General features: G+C 45.1%; 1 protein-coding gene across 13 annotated transcripts in view; it reads right to left on the reverse strand.

The window, feature by feature from the left end:
* Positions 1-20,616, reverse strand: part of sorbs2b (sorbin and SH3 domain containing 2b) — a 113,195-nt gene continuing 92,579 nt past the window's right edge. For 9 of the 13 annotated variants that reach the window (XM_071411417.1, XM_071411416.1, XM_071411419.1 and 6 more), the window contains 11 exons: positions 17,168-17,253; positions 17,021-17,061; positions 16,810-16,924; positions 16,444-16,572; positions 16,090-16,305; positions 8,319-9,389; positions 7,845-8,033; positions 3,954-4,064; positions 2,809-2,852; positions 2,253-2,359; positions 1-1,882 (listed from right to left, as the gene is read on the reverse strand). In XM_071411417.1, coding sequence (XP_071267518.1) covers positions 1,821-1,882; positions 2,253-2,359; positions 2,809-2,852; positions 3,954-4,064; positions 7,845-8,033; positions 8,319-9,389; positions 16,090-16,305; positions 16,444-16,572; positions 16,810-16,924; positions 17,021-17,061; positions 17,168-17,253 — 2,171 coding nt within the window. In that variant the 3' untranslated portion in view covers positions 1-1,820. The remainder of the gene's footprint in view (positions 1,883-2,252; positions 2,360-2,808; positions 2,853-3,953; positions 4,065-7,844; positions 8,034-8,318; positions 9,390-16,089; positions 16,306-16,443; positions 16,573-16,809; positions 16,925-17,020; positions 17,062-17,167; positions 17,254-20,616) is intronic. The other 4 variants (XM_071411422.1, XM_071411420.1, XM_071411424.1 and 1 more) reach the window with 4 other exon arrangements.

Below are 20,616 nucleotides of genomic sequence, written 5' to 3' on the forward strand. Positions count from 1 at the left end.
AACATTCAGGCAGAATTTATTGGATAATCAATATTACAGAAAGAAAAAACAGACATATTGTCATTGAGGGTGAATGTGCCTCCACACCTCATCCTGTGTCCCGTGGGGAGAAGGTGGTCTCCAGGTATTGGAAGGGTGGTGACTGTGTATTGCAGACATGGTGTTGAGTGGTTTGCTAACGCTGAGCATTCAAGGCCCAGTGTTAGCAAGTCGCACTAACGCTCTGGACCAGAGATAGGTGACGCCATGTCCATATTCCTCACACCTCCTTGATGTAGATCCTTGATCACCATATCAATAGTTCACTGTGTTTGTGTATACTTACAGTACATACTTCCTACAGACTTTCTGATGTACTGATTATATACAATTACATTTCATATTTCTCTCATTTTTGCTGATATTGCTAGTGTTTTTCCTTAGACAATGACTTCACATGTTGACCAAATGCTAGTTTGCAAAGTTATGCCCCTCTCCGGCATACCTGCTATTGCTGAAATAATGCAAGAAATGGAAATACATGCTGATGACTGATCGAGGCAGTGGATGGTTTTTAATCACAGGGACATACACTGTACAGGACAGACTATACGGTATGGAGTGTTTAGGCAGTGGTGAACACAAAGTTACATGGTGACTTTATTACATGTCATCATCAACAACATCATCACTTCCAATCCTTCTGTCATGTTGTTGCCCTGTGTTCTAGAACAGAAAGGCAGGTATTTGGGAGAATGGTTATTGCATAAATCAAAAGCTGATTTGGAGTCAGTTGAATGCATCCAGATAGTAAATTAAATTACATCAAATATGTTTAACACTTTTATACAGGATTTGTGGCAGGTGAGTTGTCCCTAAGATATTTAAATAATTTCAAATAATTTGACAGTTCACAATAAAAAGAATATTGTAAAATGATCATATATTAAAGAACAATCTTAAATAACAGATCACTCTACCCTAGTTGTAAAAAGAAGACATTGCTTTTAAAAAATATATATTGTCCAATTACATAAAAGTCTTCTCTTTCCTTTTATTAATACTTATAGGAATGTCAGGAGAGAAAAACAAAACCGGACAAGTCAACAGACATTAGCTCCAGTCAGAGGTAACTGCCTGAATACATTAACTATGTGTCTGTCCAAAGCCATGTGCTAACGGATGCATTTAGGAGGAACCCTAATTGCCTGTATAAAACTAACACAACAACACTGTCATCTCTTTTTGCCTGCCTGTGCAGATCCAAGCTCAGGTCCTGTGCACTTTAAGTGTATGAAGCAAGAGGACATCCCCTCTCCAAAAATTTTAATAATACAATCTCCTAATGTAAATTAGCATAATCAATTATAGAGTACTTCCAGAACAAGAAAAATATATATTTATGTATAAATAAATACGTGGTAAATAGGGCACTTGGTTACTTCATTATTGTGAAACCCATTAGTCTATAAGGCATCCCTTCACTGTAAATAACTCTCATTACGCACGAATAACTAACATTTGTTTATGACCAAATCTGCTTTCAACCTTATTTGTTGCATCCATTGTATAACTGAGACATCATCACAGTTAGTAGAGTAGAATACCCTTAAATCAAACATGAAATATATTCCTTCAAGGCCACTGGGTTCATATCTTCTCCCATTCATCAAATTAGTAAATGCATTGTCACTCCTGGAAAAGTTTTTTTTTTAATGAAAATAACTAGTCATAGATGAATGTAACGTTTTTGTGCCGTCTGAATATATTGGTTATTCACCCACTGAGTTATACAACCACTGCGGTTTTGCTGGACATCATGAGAATTCTGTATGAAAAGGTTATAGCCGCTTCACGTAGTTTCCAGGAAAGGTTCCAAAAAACGTGCTTCTTCTGGATGTGCCTTGAAAAATAACAAACATATATCGGTATTAAAGGAAATATCTCAACGATATAGTTCGTTACAAGCATTTTCAGTGGAGTAGTGCATTATGTTTTTGTTTATGGAACAATGGCTGAGGAGATGTGACTACTGTCACATCTAAATAAAGGACAGCTTCCACAGAGCACTGATTGGTTTAATGACTCAATTCAAGGAGAGGGATGCCATCTGTTGGCAGCAGCTAAGTAGTACAACTTTTAAATGCTCTGAATGATTGGTGGAACAGGGATGGGCAATGGCCATGCAGAGCCCCTACACAGGAATTATTGTATAATTAATGTCTATATCTTTTGGATATTAATAGAGCAAATAAATACAACGTCGGACCTACCTACAAACCAGCCGTCGTCACACCTCTCCATCACATCAACAACGTCTCCTTCCTTGAGCTCCAACTCATCCTCATTACGTGGAGCATAGTTATACAGGACCTGGAACCTACAGACCATAATAACTGTCATCAGTGAGGATTATACAGTCACATCATCAGATTCATTTACACATTGCTACTGCTTATTTAAGCAATAAGGCCTGAGTAGGTGTGGTATATGGCCAATATACCACAGCTAAGGGCTGTTCTTATGTTGCGGAGTGCCTGGACACAGCCCTTATACCACAAAATTCCGAGGTGCTTTATTGTTATTATAAACAGGTTACCAACGTAATTAGAAATGTAAAAAGAAATGGTTTTGTCATACCCGTGGTATACGGTCTGATATACCACGGCCGTCAGCCAATCAGCATTCAGGGCTCGAACCACCCAGTTTATAATACAAATTAGACACATTCAATCAGAGACTTAACTTCAAATAAGCTTCAAAGCTCTATATAGCTTTAACAGTCAATTTGGGGAAATAAATCGTTGTGGAAATAGAAGATAGACTTACGCCTCTCCACCACAATTCAGGGCATCTTGGGTAAACAATGGCCGCTGAGAAGAGAGAAGAGAAATGCAGTGTTATACAGTAGGCATGTCATGTTTCTATCTGTCTTCCTCTGCCGTATGTTTTACCACCATCAGCGTCCAGCACTGTAGCAACAATGTGCCAGAGCCAACACAAAACCATCTTTGCTTTAATTAATGTGCTAGAACCACAATGCTGACAAAGAGCTGACTGTACTCTGCTTGGTTGAAGGGGATTTGGGTACTAAGGCCTTCCTGGGAGGTACACAGTATTTATTCAACATCCCTCAGAGACAGAATAGAAGACAGTGAGCAATGAAGCATTTCAGATCCTAACATTCATTCCTAACGTCCACCTATTCCACAGCACACAAGCCTAGACTGGTCCCAGATTAGTTTGTGCTCTTGCCAACAATGAGTGACAATGAGTTGGCCTGATAGCACAAAGAGATTGGCACTCAGGCTAACACAAGCCATCCTAGCAAGCAGCAAGTCCACAAGCATTGACTGTTTTGCTTCCACACTAACAGGTTGGGAAGACAATTATGGGTCAAAGGGGGAGTCCATTCCATTCTCCTGAATTAAACCGTCAGTCATGCAGTAAAACCACAGACGATGCTGTCAAGGGAGCACACTCCAAAAACCAGACACTAAGGTCACATCCCAAATGGCACCCTGTTCCCTAAGTAGTGCATTCTATAGGGAATAGGGTGCTCTTTGGGACACACTTTGCCACAGGGAAACAGGGACCCATTGTCAGATCATCAGACACAACTGGGGATTCCTGTTCCCACACAATACCTAGCTGCAATGCACACTGGACAGACGGTCAGGAATTAAAGTTGAAGGTATTCCTCTGGTGTTTGATGACATGGTTGGCATGCTTCTGCTTACAGCGGGCCATTCTTAACATATCTGTTGTCTCCTAGATATTAATCTCTTCATATCTAGGAGGTTGTATTTTTACAGACCATATGTGTGAGAGTGTTGTATATTATGTGGTAGATATGTTGATGAAATATGGATAGTAAAAAAGGGATGCATTAACTTTAAAGAGAGGACTTTGTTTCCTAGTAACCCAAACGTACGATGATGTCACACAAGGTGCATAGTGGGTAGCAGCCCTACCCTATGAGACGGGGAATAGCTCTGGGCTCTACTGGGCGAGCCGCAGGACCTCCGAGACATCACAGGGCTACGAGGGGGCTTACCCACAACAACAACCTCACGCTTTACAGGCTGAAAGAACCACAACCAGGAGTTACAATTAGAGAAGAGTACTCAAACATACTTACACTCTGATCACGCACACACTCACACAAAAGGACATACCAGGGGATTAACAGGGAACAACTGGGCAACCAAACCTGTCATCAAAGTTAAACACTATTTCTAGAAAATTATATTGGGCATTAAACCAGAGCATATCGATCTTGGTAAGTTTGAAATGTAACAATCTTTGGTGATCTCTCTCTCCCAGCTTTGTATGAAGCAGCAGTATATTTCGTACGTCAGCCAGGGTTAGGGTTGCAAAGGGTCGGAAACTTTGCGGTAAATATACCACATTTTTCGGAGATTTTCCATGGGAAGTTAAGCCCGGGAATGTGGGGAATTTTGCTTAAATACATCAAAAAAAGTTAGCTTATATCAGTGAACCTTTTTTGTGGGATACACATAAGGAAATTCTAGGTCTTGTGGCATATTTTGGTTAAACTATCCCCAATTCAATGGAATTGCAACCCTCTCCATCCACAGTGCAGTGCACTCTTCCATCACATGTACAGCTGATTCTCAAGATCTTGCACACTCATGAGATGCTATTGACCCCACACTACTTCACTGTCTGAGCCAAGGACTACATGCTTTCTGGTAAGTTTTGATTACAATACTGGGTGGGGTGAATATTTGTTATATGACATACATGATTTTTTGTTAACAAGGAAATAGTTGCCTACAGCAAAGTGTGTTTAAATCATTTCTAACTTGTTAACAATTTCTGCTAGTTAATTTTTGCTACCATGTGGGTTTTAGCTTGCATGAGCCTGCTAACTGAGGAGTGTTAATTCACCTGTTTCCATACATGTTTAATTTGAAAACATTTACCTTACAAACGAGTTGTTTAATCTAATTGCTTAACTATTTATCTGTACATGGAATTGTATTTGGGTTTTTTTACTCATTTTTTTCTAATCTTTACAGGAAAATGCCACGGGTACTATCTGATGTGTGGAGACATTTCACTGCATTTAATGTAGAAGGAAAAGCTGTGTACATTTGCAAATACTGTGCCAAATCATATGTGAAGAATGCAACAAAGATGCAGAATCATCTGGCCAAGTGCATAAAGTTCCCTTAGCGCTCACAACAAGTAACCTCTGACAAAAGTCCCTCTACTTCTATCGAGGTGAAAATTATGAATCAGACACCTTATCGATAGCAACAGCTCATGGTCCTCCTGGAATCAGAAGTTTTTTTGACTCAATGGAGGAACGTAGTCAGAGAAATGCTGATGAATGTCTTCCTTGAGCTGTGTATGCAACTGGTTCACCTCTGATGCTCACAGGCAATGTGTATTGGAAGAGATTTCTGAATGTTCTTCGCCCAGCATACACTCCTCCAACCAGACATGCTTTATCTACTCATTTGCTGGATGCAGAGTTCAACAGAGTTCAAGTGAAGGTCAAGCAAATCCTAGAGAAAGCAGACTGTATTGCAATAATTTCTGATGGGTGGTTGAATGTTCGTGGGCAAGGAATAATTAACTATGTCATCTCCACCCCTCAACCAGTATTCTACAAGAGTGCAGACAGAAGGGACAACAGACACACCGGTCTCTACATTGCAGATGAGCTGAAGGCAGTCATCAATGACCTTGGACCACAGAAGGTATTTGCACTGGTGACAGACAATGCTGCGAACATGAAGGCTGCTTGGTCTAAAGTGGAGGAGTCCTACTCTCACATCACACCCATTGGCTGTGCTGCTCATGCATTGAATCTGCTCCTCAAGGACATCATGGCACTGAATACAATGGATACACTCTACAAGAGAGCCAAGGAAATGGTTAGGTGTGTGAAGGGCCATCAGAAATGGCCCTTCACATATAGCAGAAATCTACCTCAACAAACAAAGTGAGAAGAATAAGAGCACCACATTGAAGCTGCCCAGCAACACCCGTTGGGGTGGTGTTGTCATGTTTGACAGTCTCCTGGAGGGGAATGAGTATCTCTAAGAAATGGCCATATCACAGTCTGCCGATATGGAAAGCCCCATCAAGAGGATCCTCCTGGATTATGTATTTTGGGATAGAGTGGTAAGCAGCCTGAAACTCCTGAAACCTATAGCAGTAGTCATTGCACGGATTGAGGGAGACAATGCCATCCTGTCTGATGTTCAGACTTTGCTTGCAGATGTAAGAGAAGAAATCCGTACTGCCATGCCCACTTCATTGTTGCTCCAAGCAGAGGAAACTGCAGTTCTGAAATACATCAAAAAGCGTGAAGACTTCTGCCTGAAACCCATACATGCTGCAGCATACATGTTGGACCCCAAGTATGCTGTTAAGAGCCTCCTGTCTGGTGCAGAGATCAACAAGGCCTATGGTGTCATCACTACCGTGTCTCGCCACCTTGGCCTGGATGAGGGCAAGGTTCTTGGCAGTCTGGCAAAGTACACTTCTAAGCAAGGGCTTTGGGATGGAGATGCAATATGGCAGTCGTGCCAACATATCTCATCAGCCACCTGGTGGAAGGGACTTTGTGGATCTGAGGCTCTTTCTTCTGTTGCCTTCATCATCCTCCAAATCCCACCAATATCAGCCGCCTCAGAGTGTAACTGGTCCTTGTTTGGGAACACACACACCAAAGCACGCAACAGGCTGACCAATACAAGGGTTGAAAAGTTGGTGGCCATCAGGGCAAATTTTAGGCTTTTTGAGCCTGACAATGAGCCATCCTCAACAAGGTTGGAAAGTGACAGTGAAGATGAGGCCTCAGAGTCTGATGTTCAAGAGGTGGACATTGAGGAGATCCAGGGAGAAGACATGGAAGCCTGAGAGGAAGACAACCAAAGCTGTAGTTTCTAGACTATCATTTTACAGATGTATGTTGAAAACGGTTTTGGGAGATGCGATGGATCATTGGGGATCATTCAATATTCTCTTTATTTTGTTGTTCAGTGAAATCATCCCATGTGAAGAGTCAACACATTTAATTAAAGTTCAATTCGTAACTATATAGTTTTAAAAAATGTATATTGGAAGGATTTAATCATTTGCAATTATGTCTACTTATGACAAGGTAAAAGGTTTATGTTTCTGTCTCCATGTGATATGGTAAATATTTCCAATGGAAAAAACATCTACATTTAAATGGTATTAATATTAATTTGCATACATTTCCATAAATTCCAATATATTCCCGTTAATTCCCATATATTCCCGTTAATTCCTACGGAAAGTTTCCACCTCTTGAATATTCCCCAAAATGTGCAACCCTAGCCAGGGTTGAGAAAGGAAAGCTTCTAAAGCTAGAGAAATTACGTTACCAAGAGCAGCACTGCAGATATTGAGATGAGCGAGATGCAAGACTTCGCTCTCACAAAGTCAAACACAGTATCTGCGCATGTGCACATGTTCGCTTCACGCTGTTAGAGTGTGATAGGTACGGGACCAAACGCTCGTAGTTGTTGCGGAAATTGACCCACTATGCTGGTTACTTTACGCATCTACTTCATAGATTCATTTATCTAGACTAAGCATGTTACAGTAGTATTGTAACATAGTACTGTATCTATGAACCAACCAATAGCAGTACTGACCAAAGATGACAGTGTGAAGTAAACAGAACTAGAAACTAATGACAGTATCAGTACCACAGTGAATAGAGTGAAGTAAGGGTTAAAGGAGTAGTCAGTAACTTAGCGAGGACGTTACAGTATGTCAATGTTAGAGAGGAGAATTAGGGGAAGGGGAGGAGTTAGTTGTCATGACATGATGTCACACAGGCACCTGGTCTTTACCTTGACCTTGGAGGACCTAGGCTCCAGGCGGGGGTACTGTTTGTTGTAGGGAGGGGGAGAGTGTAGCACCCCTGGAAGTGGAGGGGTGGTGCAGGGGGAGATGAGGGGAGACAAAGGTTTGGGTGAGGTGGAGAGAGTGGGGATGGTGAACTGCTGGGAGGGAGGGGAGGTGAGGCATACAGAGGAACCCTGGTGACAGAGAGACCAAAAGGAAAAGTGTGTTATGGGCTACACACACAGCCCCATCTGAGTTATCTTTTGAGAGAAATAAGCCAGAAATAACCAGAAATAACAATCTGGCTAACCAGACATAACAAGAATCCGTTTCTCTCAGAATCCGGCTCTCAGAAAAAAAATCAGTTGGAAAAAGTTGCCTCAAATTTAAAAAAAGTTCATGTAGGGTTAGTGGAAGCAAAAATGTTTGCACAGCAGTGTCAGGTTAGGACACACAGATCACACCAGGGAGGACTCTACCTTGTCCTGTTCTGCCCCATCTCTACACACAGGGGTAAAGGTATTATAAGGTGGGGTCATCTTCCTGCTCTCAGTAGGCTCCTCCTCTATGAAGAGCTTGGGAAGCTCCTCTGTCACGTCTGATGCTTGTCTGTAAAACTCTTCCCCTTTGGATTGGTCGCCCCCCTGAATGATGGACACCAGCTCCTCACAAAGGTCCTCTTCCTGTTCCTGGTCCACTACCTGGTCTTTAGTGGAGTCCTCCATGAACTGATTCATCTCTTTTGAGATAAACTGATTTAGCTCTACTATGTTCTCGAGTTGAGATGGGGGGTCGGTGTGAGACAGGGGGTCGGTGTGAGACAGGGGGTAGTTTTGAGACAGGGGGTAGCTTTGAGATGGGTGGTCACTGTGAGAGGGGCAGTCACTGGGCTCGTACACCACCAGATCGATGGGACTGCAGGCCTTTGGTGAGGTGGGCGACAGGGCCACTGTGTCTGAGAAGGGGTCGAACGGTTTCTCCTGCTGTGAGTCTATAATGGGCTTGATGCTAGTGTTGTTCTGAATCCGAGACAAGTCGACCACGCTGCCATACTTGGGGCTCCCAAACATGGGAGAGATGGGTGATGAGGTGAAAGAGGTGCCGCCAGAGGTGGGGAGGGAGGATAGTGGGGAGGGTCTGGGTTCTGGGGAGCAGGGGAAGATGGGAGCCTTGGGGGAGGTGATGGGGATAAAGTGGCCCTCTCTGAGGGAAGGGGTGAGGCTGCGTGGTGTTGAGGTTACGGTTCCCAAGGTGGGGGCTGGGAAGGGGGAAACCAGGCAATGGCTGGGGGCTGGATAGGGGGAGGGGGACACCAGGGTGCTGAGGGCCTCCAGGTCGGCCAGCAGACTGCTGTTAGGGTACGGGGGTGGAGTGGGGGCCGGGGTGCAGGAAGGGGATAGGCCCAGGGTCAGGTTTATCCAATCATTGGTGACAGCCTGCAGGTGGGCCCTCTGGGTACTTGGGGAGGGGGATGGGAACAAGGAGGAGCGGGGTGTCCTGAAGGAGAGGGAAGGCGATGGTGGACTGAAGCGAGGGCGCGTGGATGATGACTTGGGAGAGAAAGAGAGAGAGTACAGAAACATACGGCAGAACATAAGTGAGGGGAATGGCCAGGTCAGAATGCATAGGACAGAGACTGTTGTTGTTTCTGAAATCTATTTACCAATGTTGACTCTGCTCCAGTCAGATTATTTGAGGTCACTGACACAGAAAAGAGACTGGTGCTAAAGATACAGAGGCTTTACCTGGGGGTTAGTGGTATCCGAGATCCTTGGGACGTCCTTACCAGCAGCGGCTAGTCGATGCCCAAATTTAACCCAAAATAAATAATGAAGATCAATCCCAGAAAATCCTGTATCCAACTCCCCTTTCACCACTGTAGCGTTGAGATTCTCTCCTCCAGAGCTGCCACACACACACGTTTTTTTTTTACATGTGGTCTTTGGATTGGAGGAAGAAAATGCTCCCAAATGCTCTGTGACCACCCGCCAATGTGGCTGGTAAACTTGACATTCTACCAGCCAAATGCTCTGTGACCACATGCCAACGTGGCTGGTAAACTAGACATTCTACCAGCCAAATGCTCTGTGACCACCCGCCAATGTGGCTGGTAAACTAGACATTCTACCAGCCAAATGCTCTGTGACCACCCGCCAATGTGGCTGGTAAACTAGACATTCTACCAGCCAAATGCTCTGTGACCACCCGCCAATGTGGCTGGTATACATAGATATTCTACCAGCCAAATGCTCTGTGACCACCCGCCAATGTGGCTGGTAAACTAGACATTCTACCAGCCAAATGCTCTGTGACCACCCGTCAACGTGGCTGGTATACATAGACATTCTACCAGCCAAATGCTCTGTGACCACCCACCAATGTGGCTGGTAAACTAGACATTCTACCAGCCAAATGCTCTGTGACCACCCGTCAACGTGGCTGGTATACATAGACATTCTACCAGTCAAATGCTCTGTGACCACCCGTCAACGTGGCTGGTATACATAGACATTCTACCAGTCAAATGCTCTGTGACCACCCGTCAATGTGGCTGGTAAACATAGACATTCTACCAGCCAATGCCAAAATCTACCAGCATTTGGCTGGTGGCTGGCGTTAATTTCCCACCCTGGTACTTATCCTGAACCCTAACTTTAAATCCTACCCTTACCCTAATCCTTACCTTAACCATAACCCTTACCTAACCTTAACCTTAATCTTTACCTTAACCATTTTAAAATATCAACTTCAATGTGGTTGGGACTTCCCAAGGATCTAATGCAGCCTGCCCTGTTGCTGCCAAGTCTGTGGATGAAGTGTGAAATGTGAACTGGGCCTGGCACAACTTACTGGAGAAGCAGCAGCTGGTAGCCCTCCCACCCATAGAGGTCTCTATTAAACAGGCTATTGGAAAACAAGGCTTCTACAATGAATGTCATAGTGTCGGCATCACAAATCTCTTCCGCTCAACCTATGGCCCTTTAGTTATAGACACTCTGTGTGTGTACAGTGTGGGTTTATCAAGGATTGAGTTAGACTAAACTATACCGATTGGTGGCAAGTGTAAGAAACCTGATGGATTGGTGGCTGGTGTAAAAAACCTGATGGATTGGTGGCTGGTGTAAAAAACCTGATGGATTGGTGGCTGGTGTAAAAAACCTGATGGATTGGTGGCTGGTGTAAGAAACCTGATTGATGGATTGGTGGCTGGTGTAAGAAACCTGATTGATGGATTGGTGGCTGGTGTAAGAAACCTGATTGATGGATTGGTGGCTGGTGTAAGAAACCTGATTGATGGATTGGTGGCTGGTGTAAGAAACCTGATTGATGGATTGGTGGCTGGTGTGAGAAACCTGATGAATTGGTGGCTGGTGTAAGAAACCTGATTGATGGATTGGTGGCTGGTGTAAGAAACCTGATTGATGGATTGGTGGCTGGTGTGAGAAACCTGATGAATTGGTGGCTGGTGTTAGAAACCTGATTGATGGATTGGTGGCTGGTGTAAGAAACCTGATGGATTGGTGGCTGGTGTAAAAAACCTGATGGATTGGTGGCTGGTGTAAGAAACCTGATTGATGGATTGGTGGCTGGTGTAAGAAACCTGATTGATGGATTGGTGGCTGGTGTAAGAAAACTGATTGATGGATTGGTGGCTGGTGTAAGAAACCTGATTGATGGATTGGTGGCTGGTGTAAGAAACCTGATTGATGGATTGGTGGCTGGTGTGAGAAACCTGATGAATTGGTGGCTGGTGTAAGAAACCTGATTGATGGATTGGTGGCTGGTGTAAGAAACCTGATTGATGGATTGGTGGCTGGTGTAAGAAACCTGATTGATGGATTGGTGGCTGGTGTGAGAAACCTGATGAATTGGTGGCTGGTGTAAGAAACCTGATTGATGGATTGGTGGCTGGTGTAAGAAACCTGATTGATGGATTGGTGGCTGGTGTGAGAAACCTGATGAATTGGTGGCTGGTGTTAGAAACCTGATTGATGGATTGGTGGCTGGTGTAAGAAACCTGATGGATTGGTGGCTGGTGTAAAAAACCTGATGGATTGGTGGCTGGTGTAAGAAACCTGATTGATGGATTGGTGGCTGGTGTAAGAAACCTGATGGATTGGTGGCTGGTGTAAAAAAACTGATGGATTGGTGGCTGGTGTAAAACACCTGATGGATTGGTGGCTGGTGTGAGAAACCTGATGGATTGGTGGCTGGTGTGAGAAACCTGATGGATTGGTGACTGGTGTAAGAAACCTGATGGATTGGTGGCTGGTGTAAAAAACCTGATGGATTGGTGGCTGGTGTAAAAAACCTGATGGATTGGTGGCTGGTGTGAGAAACCTGATGGATTGGTGGCTGGTGTAAAAAACCTGATGAATTGGTGGCTGGTGTAAGAAACCTGATGGATTGGTGGCTGGTGTAAGAAACCTGATGAATTGGTGGCTGGTGTAAGAAACCTGATGGATTGGTGGCTGGTGTGAGAAACCTAATGGATTGGTGGCTGGTGTAAGAAACCTGATGGATTGGTGGCTGGTGTAAGAAACCTGATGGATTGGTGGCTGGTGTAAGAAACCTGATGGATTGGTGGCTGGTGTAAGAAACCTGATGGATTGGTGGCTGGTGTAAGAAACCTGATTGATGGATTGGTGGCTGGTGTGAGAAACCTGATGAATTGGTGGCTGGTGTAAGAAACCTGATGGATTGGTGGCTGGTGTAAGAAACCTGATTGATGGATTGGTGGCTGGTGTAAGAAACCTGATTGATGGATTGGTGGCTGGTGTAAGAAACCTGATTGATGGATTGGTGGCTGGTGTAAGAAACCTGATTGATGGATTGGTGGCTGGTGTGAGAAACCTGATGGATTGGTGGCTGGTGTAAGAAACCTGATGGATTGGTGGCTGGTGTAAGAAACCTGATTGATGGATTGGTGGCTGGTGTAAGAAACCTGATTGATGGATTGGTGACTGGTGTAAAAAACCTGATGGATTGGTGGCTGGTGTGAGAAACCTGATGAATTGGTGGCTGGTGTAAGAAACCTGATGGATTGGTGACTGGTGTAAAAAACCTGATGGATTGGTGGCTGGTGTGAGAAACCTGATGGATTGGTGGCTGGTGTAAGAAACCTGATTGATGGATTGGTGGCTGGTGTAAGAAACCTGATTGATGGATTGGTGGCTGGTGTAAGAAACCTGATTGATGGATTGGTGGCTGGTGTGAGAAACCTGATGGATTGGTGGCTGGTGTAAGAAACCTGATGGATTGGTGGCTGGTGTAAGAAACCTGATGGATTGGTGGCTGGTGTGAGTAACCTAATGGATTGGTGGCTGGTGTAAGAAACCTGATGGATTGGTGGCTGGTGTAAGAAACCTGATGGATTGGTGGCTGGTGTAAGAAACCTGATGGATTGGTGGCTGGTGTAAGAAACCTGATGGATTGGTGGCTGGTGTAAGAAACCTGATTGATGGATTGGTGGCTGGTGTGAGAAACCTGATGGATTGGTGGCTGGTGTAAGAAACCTGATGAATTGGTGGCTGGTGTAAGAAACCTGATGAATTGGTGGCTGGTGTAAGAAACCTGATGGATTGGTGGCTGGTGTAAGAAACCTGATGGATTGGTGGCTGGTGTGAGAAACCTAATGGATTGGTGGCTGGTGTAAGAAACCTGATGGATTGGTGGCTGGTGTAAGAAACCTGATGGATTGGTGGCTGGTGTAAGAAACCTGATGGATTGGTGGCTGGTGTAAGAAACCTGATGGATTGGTGGCTGGTTTAAGAAACCTGATGGATTGGTGGCTGGTGTAAGAAACCTGATGGATTGGTGGCTGGTGTAAGAAACCTGATTGATGGATTGGTGGCTGGTGTAAGAAACCTGATTGATGGATTGGTGGCTGGTGTAAGAAACCTGATTGATGGATTGGTGGCTGGTGTAAGAAACCTGATTGATGGATTGGTGGCTGGTGTAAGAAACCTGATTGATGGATTGGTGGCTGGTGTGAGAAACCTGATGGATTGGTGGCTGGTGTAAGAAACCTGATGGATTGGTGGCTGGTGTAAGAAACCTGATTGATGGATTGGTGGCTGGTGTAAGAAACCTGATTGATGGATTGGTGACTGGTGTAAAAAACCTGATGGATTGGTGGCTGGTGTGAGAAACCTGATGAATTGGTGGCTGGTGTAAGAAACCTGATGGATTGGTGACTGGTGTAAAAAACCTGATGGATTGGTGGCTGGTGTGAGAAACCTGATGGATTGGTGGCTGGTGTAAGAAACCTGATTGATGGATTGGTGGCTGGTGTAAGAAACCTGATTGATGGATTGGTGGCTGGTGTAAGAAACCTGATTGATGGATTGGTGGCTGGTGTGAGAAACCTGATGGATTGGTGGCTGGTGTAAGAAACCTGATGGATTGGTGGCTGGTGTAAGAAACCTGATGGATTGGTGGCTGGTGTGAGTAACCTAATGGATTGGTGGCTGGTGTAAGAAACCTGATGGATTGGTGGCTGGTGTAAGAAACCTGATGGATTGGTGGCTGGTGTAAGAAACCTGATGGATTGGTGGCTGGTGTAAGAAACCTGATGGATTGGTGGCTGGTGTCAGAAACCTGATTGATGGATTGGTGGCTGGTGTGAGAAACCTGATGGATTGGTGGCTGGTGTAAGAAACCTGATGAATTGGTGGCTGGTGTAAGAAACCTGATGAATTGGTGGCTGGTGTAAGAAACCTGATGGATTGGTGGCTGGTGTGAGAAACCTAATGGATTGGTGGCTGGTGTAAGAAACCTGATGGATTGGTGGCTGGTGTAAGAAACCTGATGGATTGGTGGCTGGTGTAAGAAACCTGATGGATTGGTGGCTGGTGTAAGAAACCTGATGGATTGGTGGCTGGTTTAAGAAACCTGATGGATTGGTGGCTGGTGTAAGAAACCTGATGGATTGGTGGCTGGTGTAAGAAACCTGATTGATGGATTGGTGGCTGGTGTAAGAAACCTGATTGATGGATTGGTGGCTGGTGTAAGAAACCTGATTGATGGATTGGTGACTGGTGTAAAAAACCTGATGGATTGGTGGCTGGTGTGAGAAACCTGATGAATTGGTGGCTGGTGTAAGAAACCTGATGGATTGGTGACTGGTGTAAAAAACATGATGGATTGGTGGCTGGTGTGAGAAACCTGATGGATTGGTGGCTGGTGTAAGAAACCTGATTGATGGATTGGTGGCTGGTGTAAGAAACCTGATTGATGGATTGGTGGCTGGTGTAAGAAACCTGATTGATGGATTTGTGGCTGGTGTAAGAAACCTGATTGATGGATTGGTGGCTGGTGTAAGAAACCTGATGGATTGGTGGCTGGTGTAAGAAACCTGATTGATGGATTGGTGGCTGGTGTAAGAAACCTGATTGATGGATTGGTGGCTGGTGTAAGAAACCTGATTGATGGATTGGTGGCTGGTGTAAGAAACCTGATGGATTGGTGGCTGGTGTAAGAAACCTGATTGATGGATTGGTGGCTGGTGTAAGTAACCTGATTGATGGATTGGTGACTGGTGTAAAAAACCTGATGGATTGGTGGCTGGTGTGAGAAACCTGATAAATTGGTGACTGGTGTAAGAAACCTGATGGATTGGTGACTGGTGTAAGAAACCTGATGGATTGGTGGCTGGTGTTAGAAACCTGATGGATTGGTGGCTGGTGTTAGAAACCTGATGGATTGGTGGCTGGTGTTAGAAACCTGATGGATTGGTGGCTGGTGTTAGAAACCTGATGGATTGGTGGCTGGTGTAAGAAACCTGATGGATTGGTGGCTGGTGTAAAAAACCTGATTGATGGATTGGTGGCTGGTGTTAGAAACCTGATGGATTGGTGGCTGGTGTTAGAAGCGTGTCCTATTGTCACACTAGGACAACAGCTCCCTAATGCTAATATATGCATAACAAGACAGCTGAGAAGACCACCCTTAGTTCTAGAATGTTCTAACTGAGACAAAGTACTCTGCTACAGTACGCCTCTCTTCAAAACCGATCACTTACTAAAAGACACATGCAGTATATTCACGAGCCATATAGACCGGTAGTCTGACAGTCGATTGTAATTGCCAAGTGGATATTTTGTGTGCCTTCTAAATGGCACCTCATTCCCTATACGGTGCACTACTTTGGACCACGGCCTATAGCGCTCTGGTCAAAAGTAGTGCACTATATACAGAATAGGGTGCCATTTGGGTCAGGTTATGTGGGGTCCGGTGGGGTCATCGTACCTTGGCCGAACCCACAGGGTGAATCCTGTCAGCGGATAGGCTCTGGGGTAAAGAAGAGGGTTCTAGGTAGTGGTGGGCGGGGTTCTTGGCAGTGGGGGACTTCTTGACCACTACATCTACGTAGGACACAGGGAAGATGCCCTGCTTGTTGCTCCCTGGGATCTTCCCTTCATACCAGTTCTGGTCCACCTGGCTCAGCAGAATCACCCTCTCACCCTGTCAGACACACACACACACACACACACACACACAGGTAAAAGTCAGTTTAATTGTAGACACTGAGGGGATGAGAACTATATACAGTCAGACTATTTGAGAGTCAAAGTTGTGCGGTGACAGCGGAGAGGCTCTTGCCTTTCTCAGTGAGAGCTCCACGTTGGTGTCAGCATTAAAGTTGTAGCGAGCCACTGCTTCACCAATCTCTCTGACCTGGGCTGGCGGGGGAGGTCTGGCTGGCTGCTGCCTCTTAGAGACAGGGATTTTCTAAAGAATAAAGAGAGAGAGATAGGCTGTGGGTTCAGGATAGGGGACAAATATGAACTCAAATGATTCAATACTGTGCATTGAAAACCCACATTGAGACAGCCAGAAGAGGAGAGAGAAAAAGAGGAGAGGGGAGAGGAGAGATGAGAGGAGAGATGCGAGAATGAGAATGAGAGGAATGGAGGAGAGATGATAGAGAAGAGAGATGAAAGAGGAGATTAGAGAGCAGACACTAACCTCCACATAGGAGATGGGGAAGATCCCCAGCAGTCCACGGTGCTCTCCTTCATACCAGTTGTTGTCAATCTGCCTGATGATGTACACCGTCTCCCCCTTCCTGAATGTCAGCTCCCTGCACAACACATGGACCATTAGCGTCATGGCTGAGGGGTGTCATTGTTGTCTTCATCTGAAATACTAGCAAACGTTGGGTTTGATCTGTACTTACTTCACTGTCTGTGCCTTGAAGTCATATACAGCTCTGGCTGGCTGTTTCCGTTGAGGGCATGGAAAGAAACAATCAATCATGGCATCCCTCTATCAGTGTTCAGTACAAGTGTAAAATGTAAATCGGAGGCCAAATATAATTGTTTACCTCTCTGACTTCAGGGGTTGGCATCCTGATCTGGGGGGTGTGGCGGCCCCCATCAGCGTAAGAGTGGCCCCTGGCGGGTTCCTGGTCTGTGAGAGAGGGAGAGAAGGCCACAGTGAGGAACAGAGAGGAACAGTCCCTACAGACACTTAACATGCAAGGGAGGAGTCGATGGCAAAGGTATGAGAGGAACAAAAAGAGGTCTTTTAGCTAAATAATGTGATGAATCAAAATAAAACTACAGAACAAATCTAAACACTTATCTAACTTAGTGTATGGTATGGGAAACAGACTCAACTTCACCACTCCCCACTTTAGAAAGGTATAGAGCCCTGTACTGTCCTGGATTCCCTACAGCTCGCTTTAAGGCACGTAGACCATATGTATGAAATAGGGTGCCATACAACTGTATCCAGTTATATTTTCCGTAGCGAGCCTGTCTCTCTCAATGACTCCAAACAACAACATTTATATCCAGCAGAAACAAACACCCTGGATGGAAATTGACATTTTAGTGATTTAGTAGACGCTCTTATCCAGAGCGACTTACACCGAGTGACAAAACATTAGGAACACATGCTCTTTCCATGACATAGACTGACCAGGTGAATCCAGGTGAAAGCTATGATTGTGTATGTGTGCCATTCAGAGGGTGAACGGGCAAGACAAAATATTTAAGTGCCTTTGAATGGGGTATGATAGTAGGTGCCAGGCGGACCGGTTTGTGTCAAGAACTGCAACGTTGCTGGGTTTTTCACGCTCAACAGTCCCGTGTGTAACAAGAATGGTCAACCTCCCAAAGGACATTCAGCCAACTTGACACAACTGTGGGAAGCATTGAAGTCAACATGGGCCAGCATCCCCGTGGAACGCTTTCGACACCTTGTAGCGTCCATGCCCCGACAAATTGAGGCTGTTCTGAGGGCAAAAGGGGGAGGTGCAACTCAACATTAGGAAGGTGTTCCTGTTTTGTACACTCAGTCCAAAGGAGCAATTGGGATTAAGTGCCTTGCTCAAGGGCACATCAGCAGATTTTTCACCTATTCGGCTCAGGGATTCGAACCAGCAACCTTTCAGTTACTGGCCCAAATCTCTTAACTGCTAGGCCACCTGCCACCCACTAGTATTTATACTGCAGGTCAGCACTGGGTGCTGATGTGGTCTTAGTGGGGACTGCTGCCAGAAAACCTCTCTTTGCTTGGGATAGTATGTCAAGTAAAAGGGGGCCTGCATACTCTGGTCAATAGTCCTGCAACTGGAGTTTCAATCATCAGCCCAACAGCTACTAGATATTTCTCCCACTAGTAGGAAAATATACACTATGTGCTGTGCCAAGACCACAGACAGGATACAGACATAAATAATCCTACTACTTGCTATGAAGCAGACACAGATTGACATACCCATTTCTCATCTGAGGAAAAACACATTTATAGGAGGAGTATCTGTCTCTGTCTCTCCCCATTCCAACATTCCACAGAACCCTTTTTAGACTGCCAACCTCAGCTGCTCTCCAGTCATATGCCCCCTGCTATGTCTATTAACAGAAGCTTTTAGACAAGACACACACACACGGCTGCATCTCTATAGAGTAGCGGGGAGACACAGGTCCTGTGGTGAACTTCATGTTGACTGAGCTGTGGACAAAGACTCAAGCACACGAATGCCTTATAAACATTTCTTTTCACACATTGTATCGCCTGTACCGACTGGTAAGGCATTCCAGATTCGAGATTAGCCTTCGGTGACGGGAAAGGTTTATCAGAAATAGGTCAACCAGAGGGCTGGTAAATATGTTTTTGGTGTATGGGGGTGTCGCCCACAGCGATGGGAGACCAGACCAATGTGAACACGTCTCACGGAGTGAAGAGGCTAACTTCCAATCATAACACAAATACATACAAATAAATATAAACATAGACTAATGTTGGGGAGAAAAAATAACCAACATCATATGAGTAAATATGAATAACCTGCAAGAATGAATACAACAGGGTTAGGGGGGGTGACTTGATGAATACAACAGGGTTAGGGGGGGTGACTTGATGAATACAACAGAGTTAGGGGGGGTGACTTGATGAATACAACAGGGTTAGGGGGGGTGACTTGATGAATACAACAGGGTTAGGGGGGGGGTGACTTGATGAATACAACAGGGTTAGGGGGGGTGACTTGATGAATACAACAGGGTTAGGGGGGGTGACTTGATGAATACAACAGGGTTAGGGGGGGTGACTTGATGAATACAACAGAGTTAGGGGGGTGACTTGATGAATACAACAGAGTTAGGAGGGGTGACTTGATGAATACAACAGGGTTAGGGGGGGTGACTTGATGAATACAACAGAGTTAGGGGGGTGACTTGATGAATACAACAGAGTTAGGGGGGTGACTTGATGAATACAACAGGGTTAGGGGGGGTGACTTGATGAATACAACAGGGTTAGGGGGGGTGACTTGATGAATACAACAGAGTTAGGGGGGGTGACTTGATGAATACAACAGAGTTAGGGGGGGTGACTTGATGAATACAACAGAGTTAGGGGGGGTGACTTGATGAATACAACAGGGTTAGGGGGGGTGACTTGATGAATACAACAGAGTTAGGGGGGGTGACTTGATGAATACAACAGAGTTAGGGGGGTGACTTGATGAATACAACAGGGTTAGGGGGGGTGACTTGATGAATACAACAGAGTTAGGGGGGGTGACTTGATGAATACAACAGGGTTAGGGGGGGTGACTTGATGAATACAACAGAGTTAGGGGGGGTGACTTGATGAATACAACAGAGTTAGGGGGGTGACTTGATGAATACAACAGAGTTAGGGGGGGTGACCTGATCAATACAACAGAGTTAGGGGGGTGACTTGATGAATACAACAGAGTTAGGGGGGTGACTTGATGAATACAACAGAGTTAGGGTGGGGTGACTTGATGAATACAACAGAGTTAGGGGGGGTGACTTGATGAATACAACAGAGTTAGGGGGGGTGACTTGATGAATACAACAGGGTTAGGGGGGGTGACTTGATGAATACAACAGAGTTAGGGGGGGTGACTTGATGAATACAACAGAGTTAGGGGGGTGACTTGATGAATACAACAGAGTTAGGGGGGGTGACTTGATGAATACAACAGAGTTAGGGGGGGTGACTTGATGAATACAACAGAGTTAGGGGGGGTGACTTGATGAATACAACAGAGTTAGGGGGGGTGACCTGATCAATACAACAGAGTTAGGGGGGTGACTTGATGAATACAACAGAGTTAGGGGGGGTGACTTGATGAATACAACAGAGTTAGGGGGGGTGACTTGATGAATACAACAGAGTTAGGGGGGGTGACTTGATGAATACAACAGAGTTAGGGGGAGTGACTTGATGAATATAACAGAGTTAGGGGGGGTGACTTGATGAATACACAGAGTTAGGGGGGGGTGACTTGATGAA

The sequence above is a fragment of the Salvelinus alpinus genome, chromosome 7 (genome assembly GCF_045679555.1).
Source record: "Salvelinus alpinus chromosome 7, SLU_Salpinus.1, whole genome shotgun sequence".
NCBI classification, from domain to species: Eukaryota; Metazoa; Chordata; class Actinopteri; order Salmoniformes; family Salmonidae; genus Salvelinus; species Salvelinus alpinus.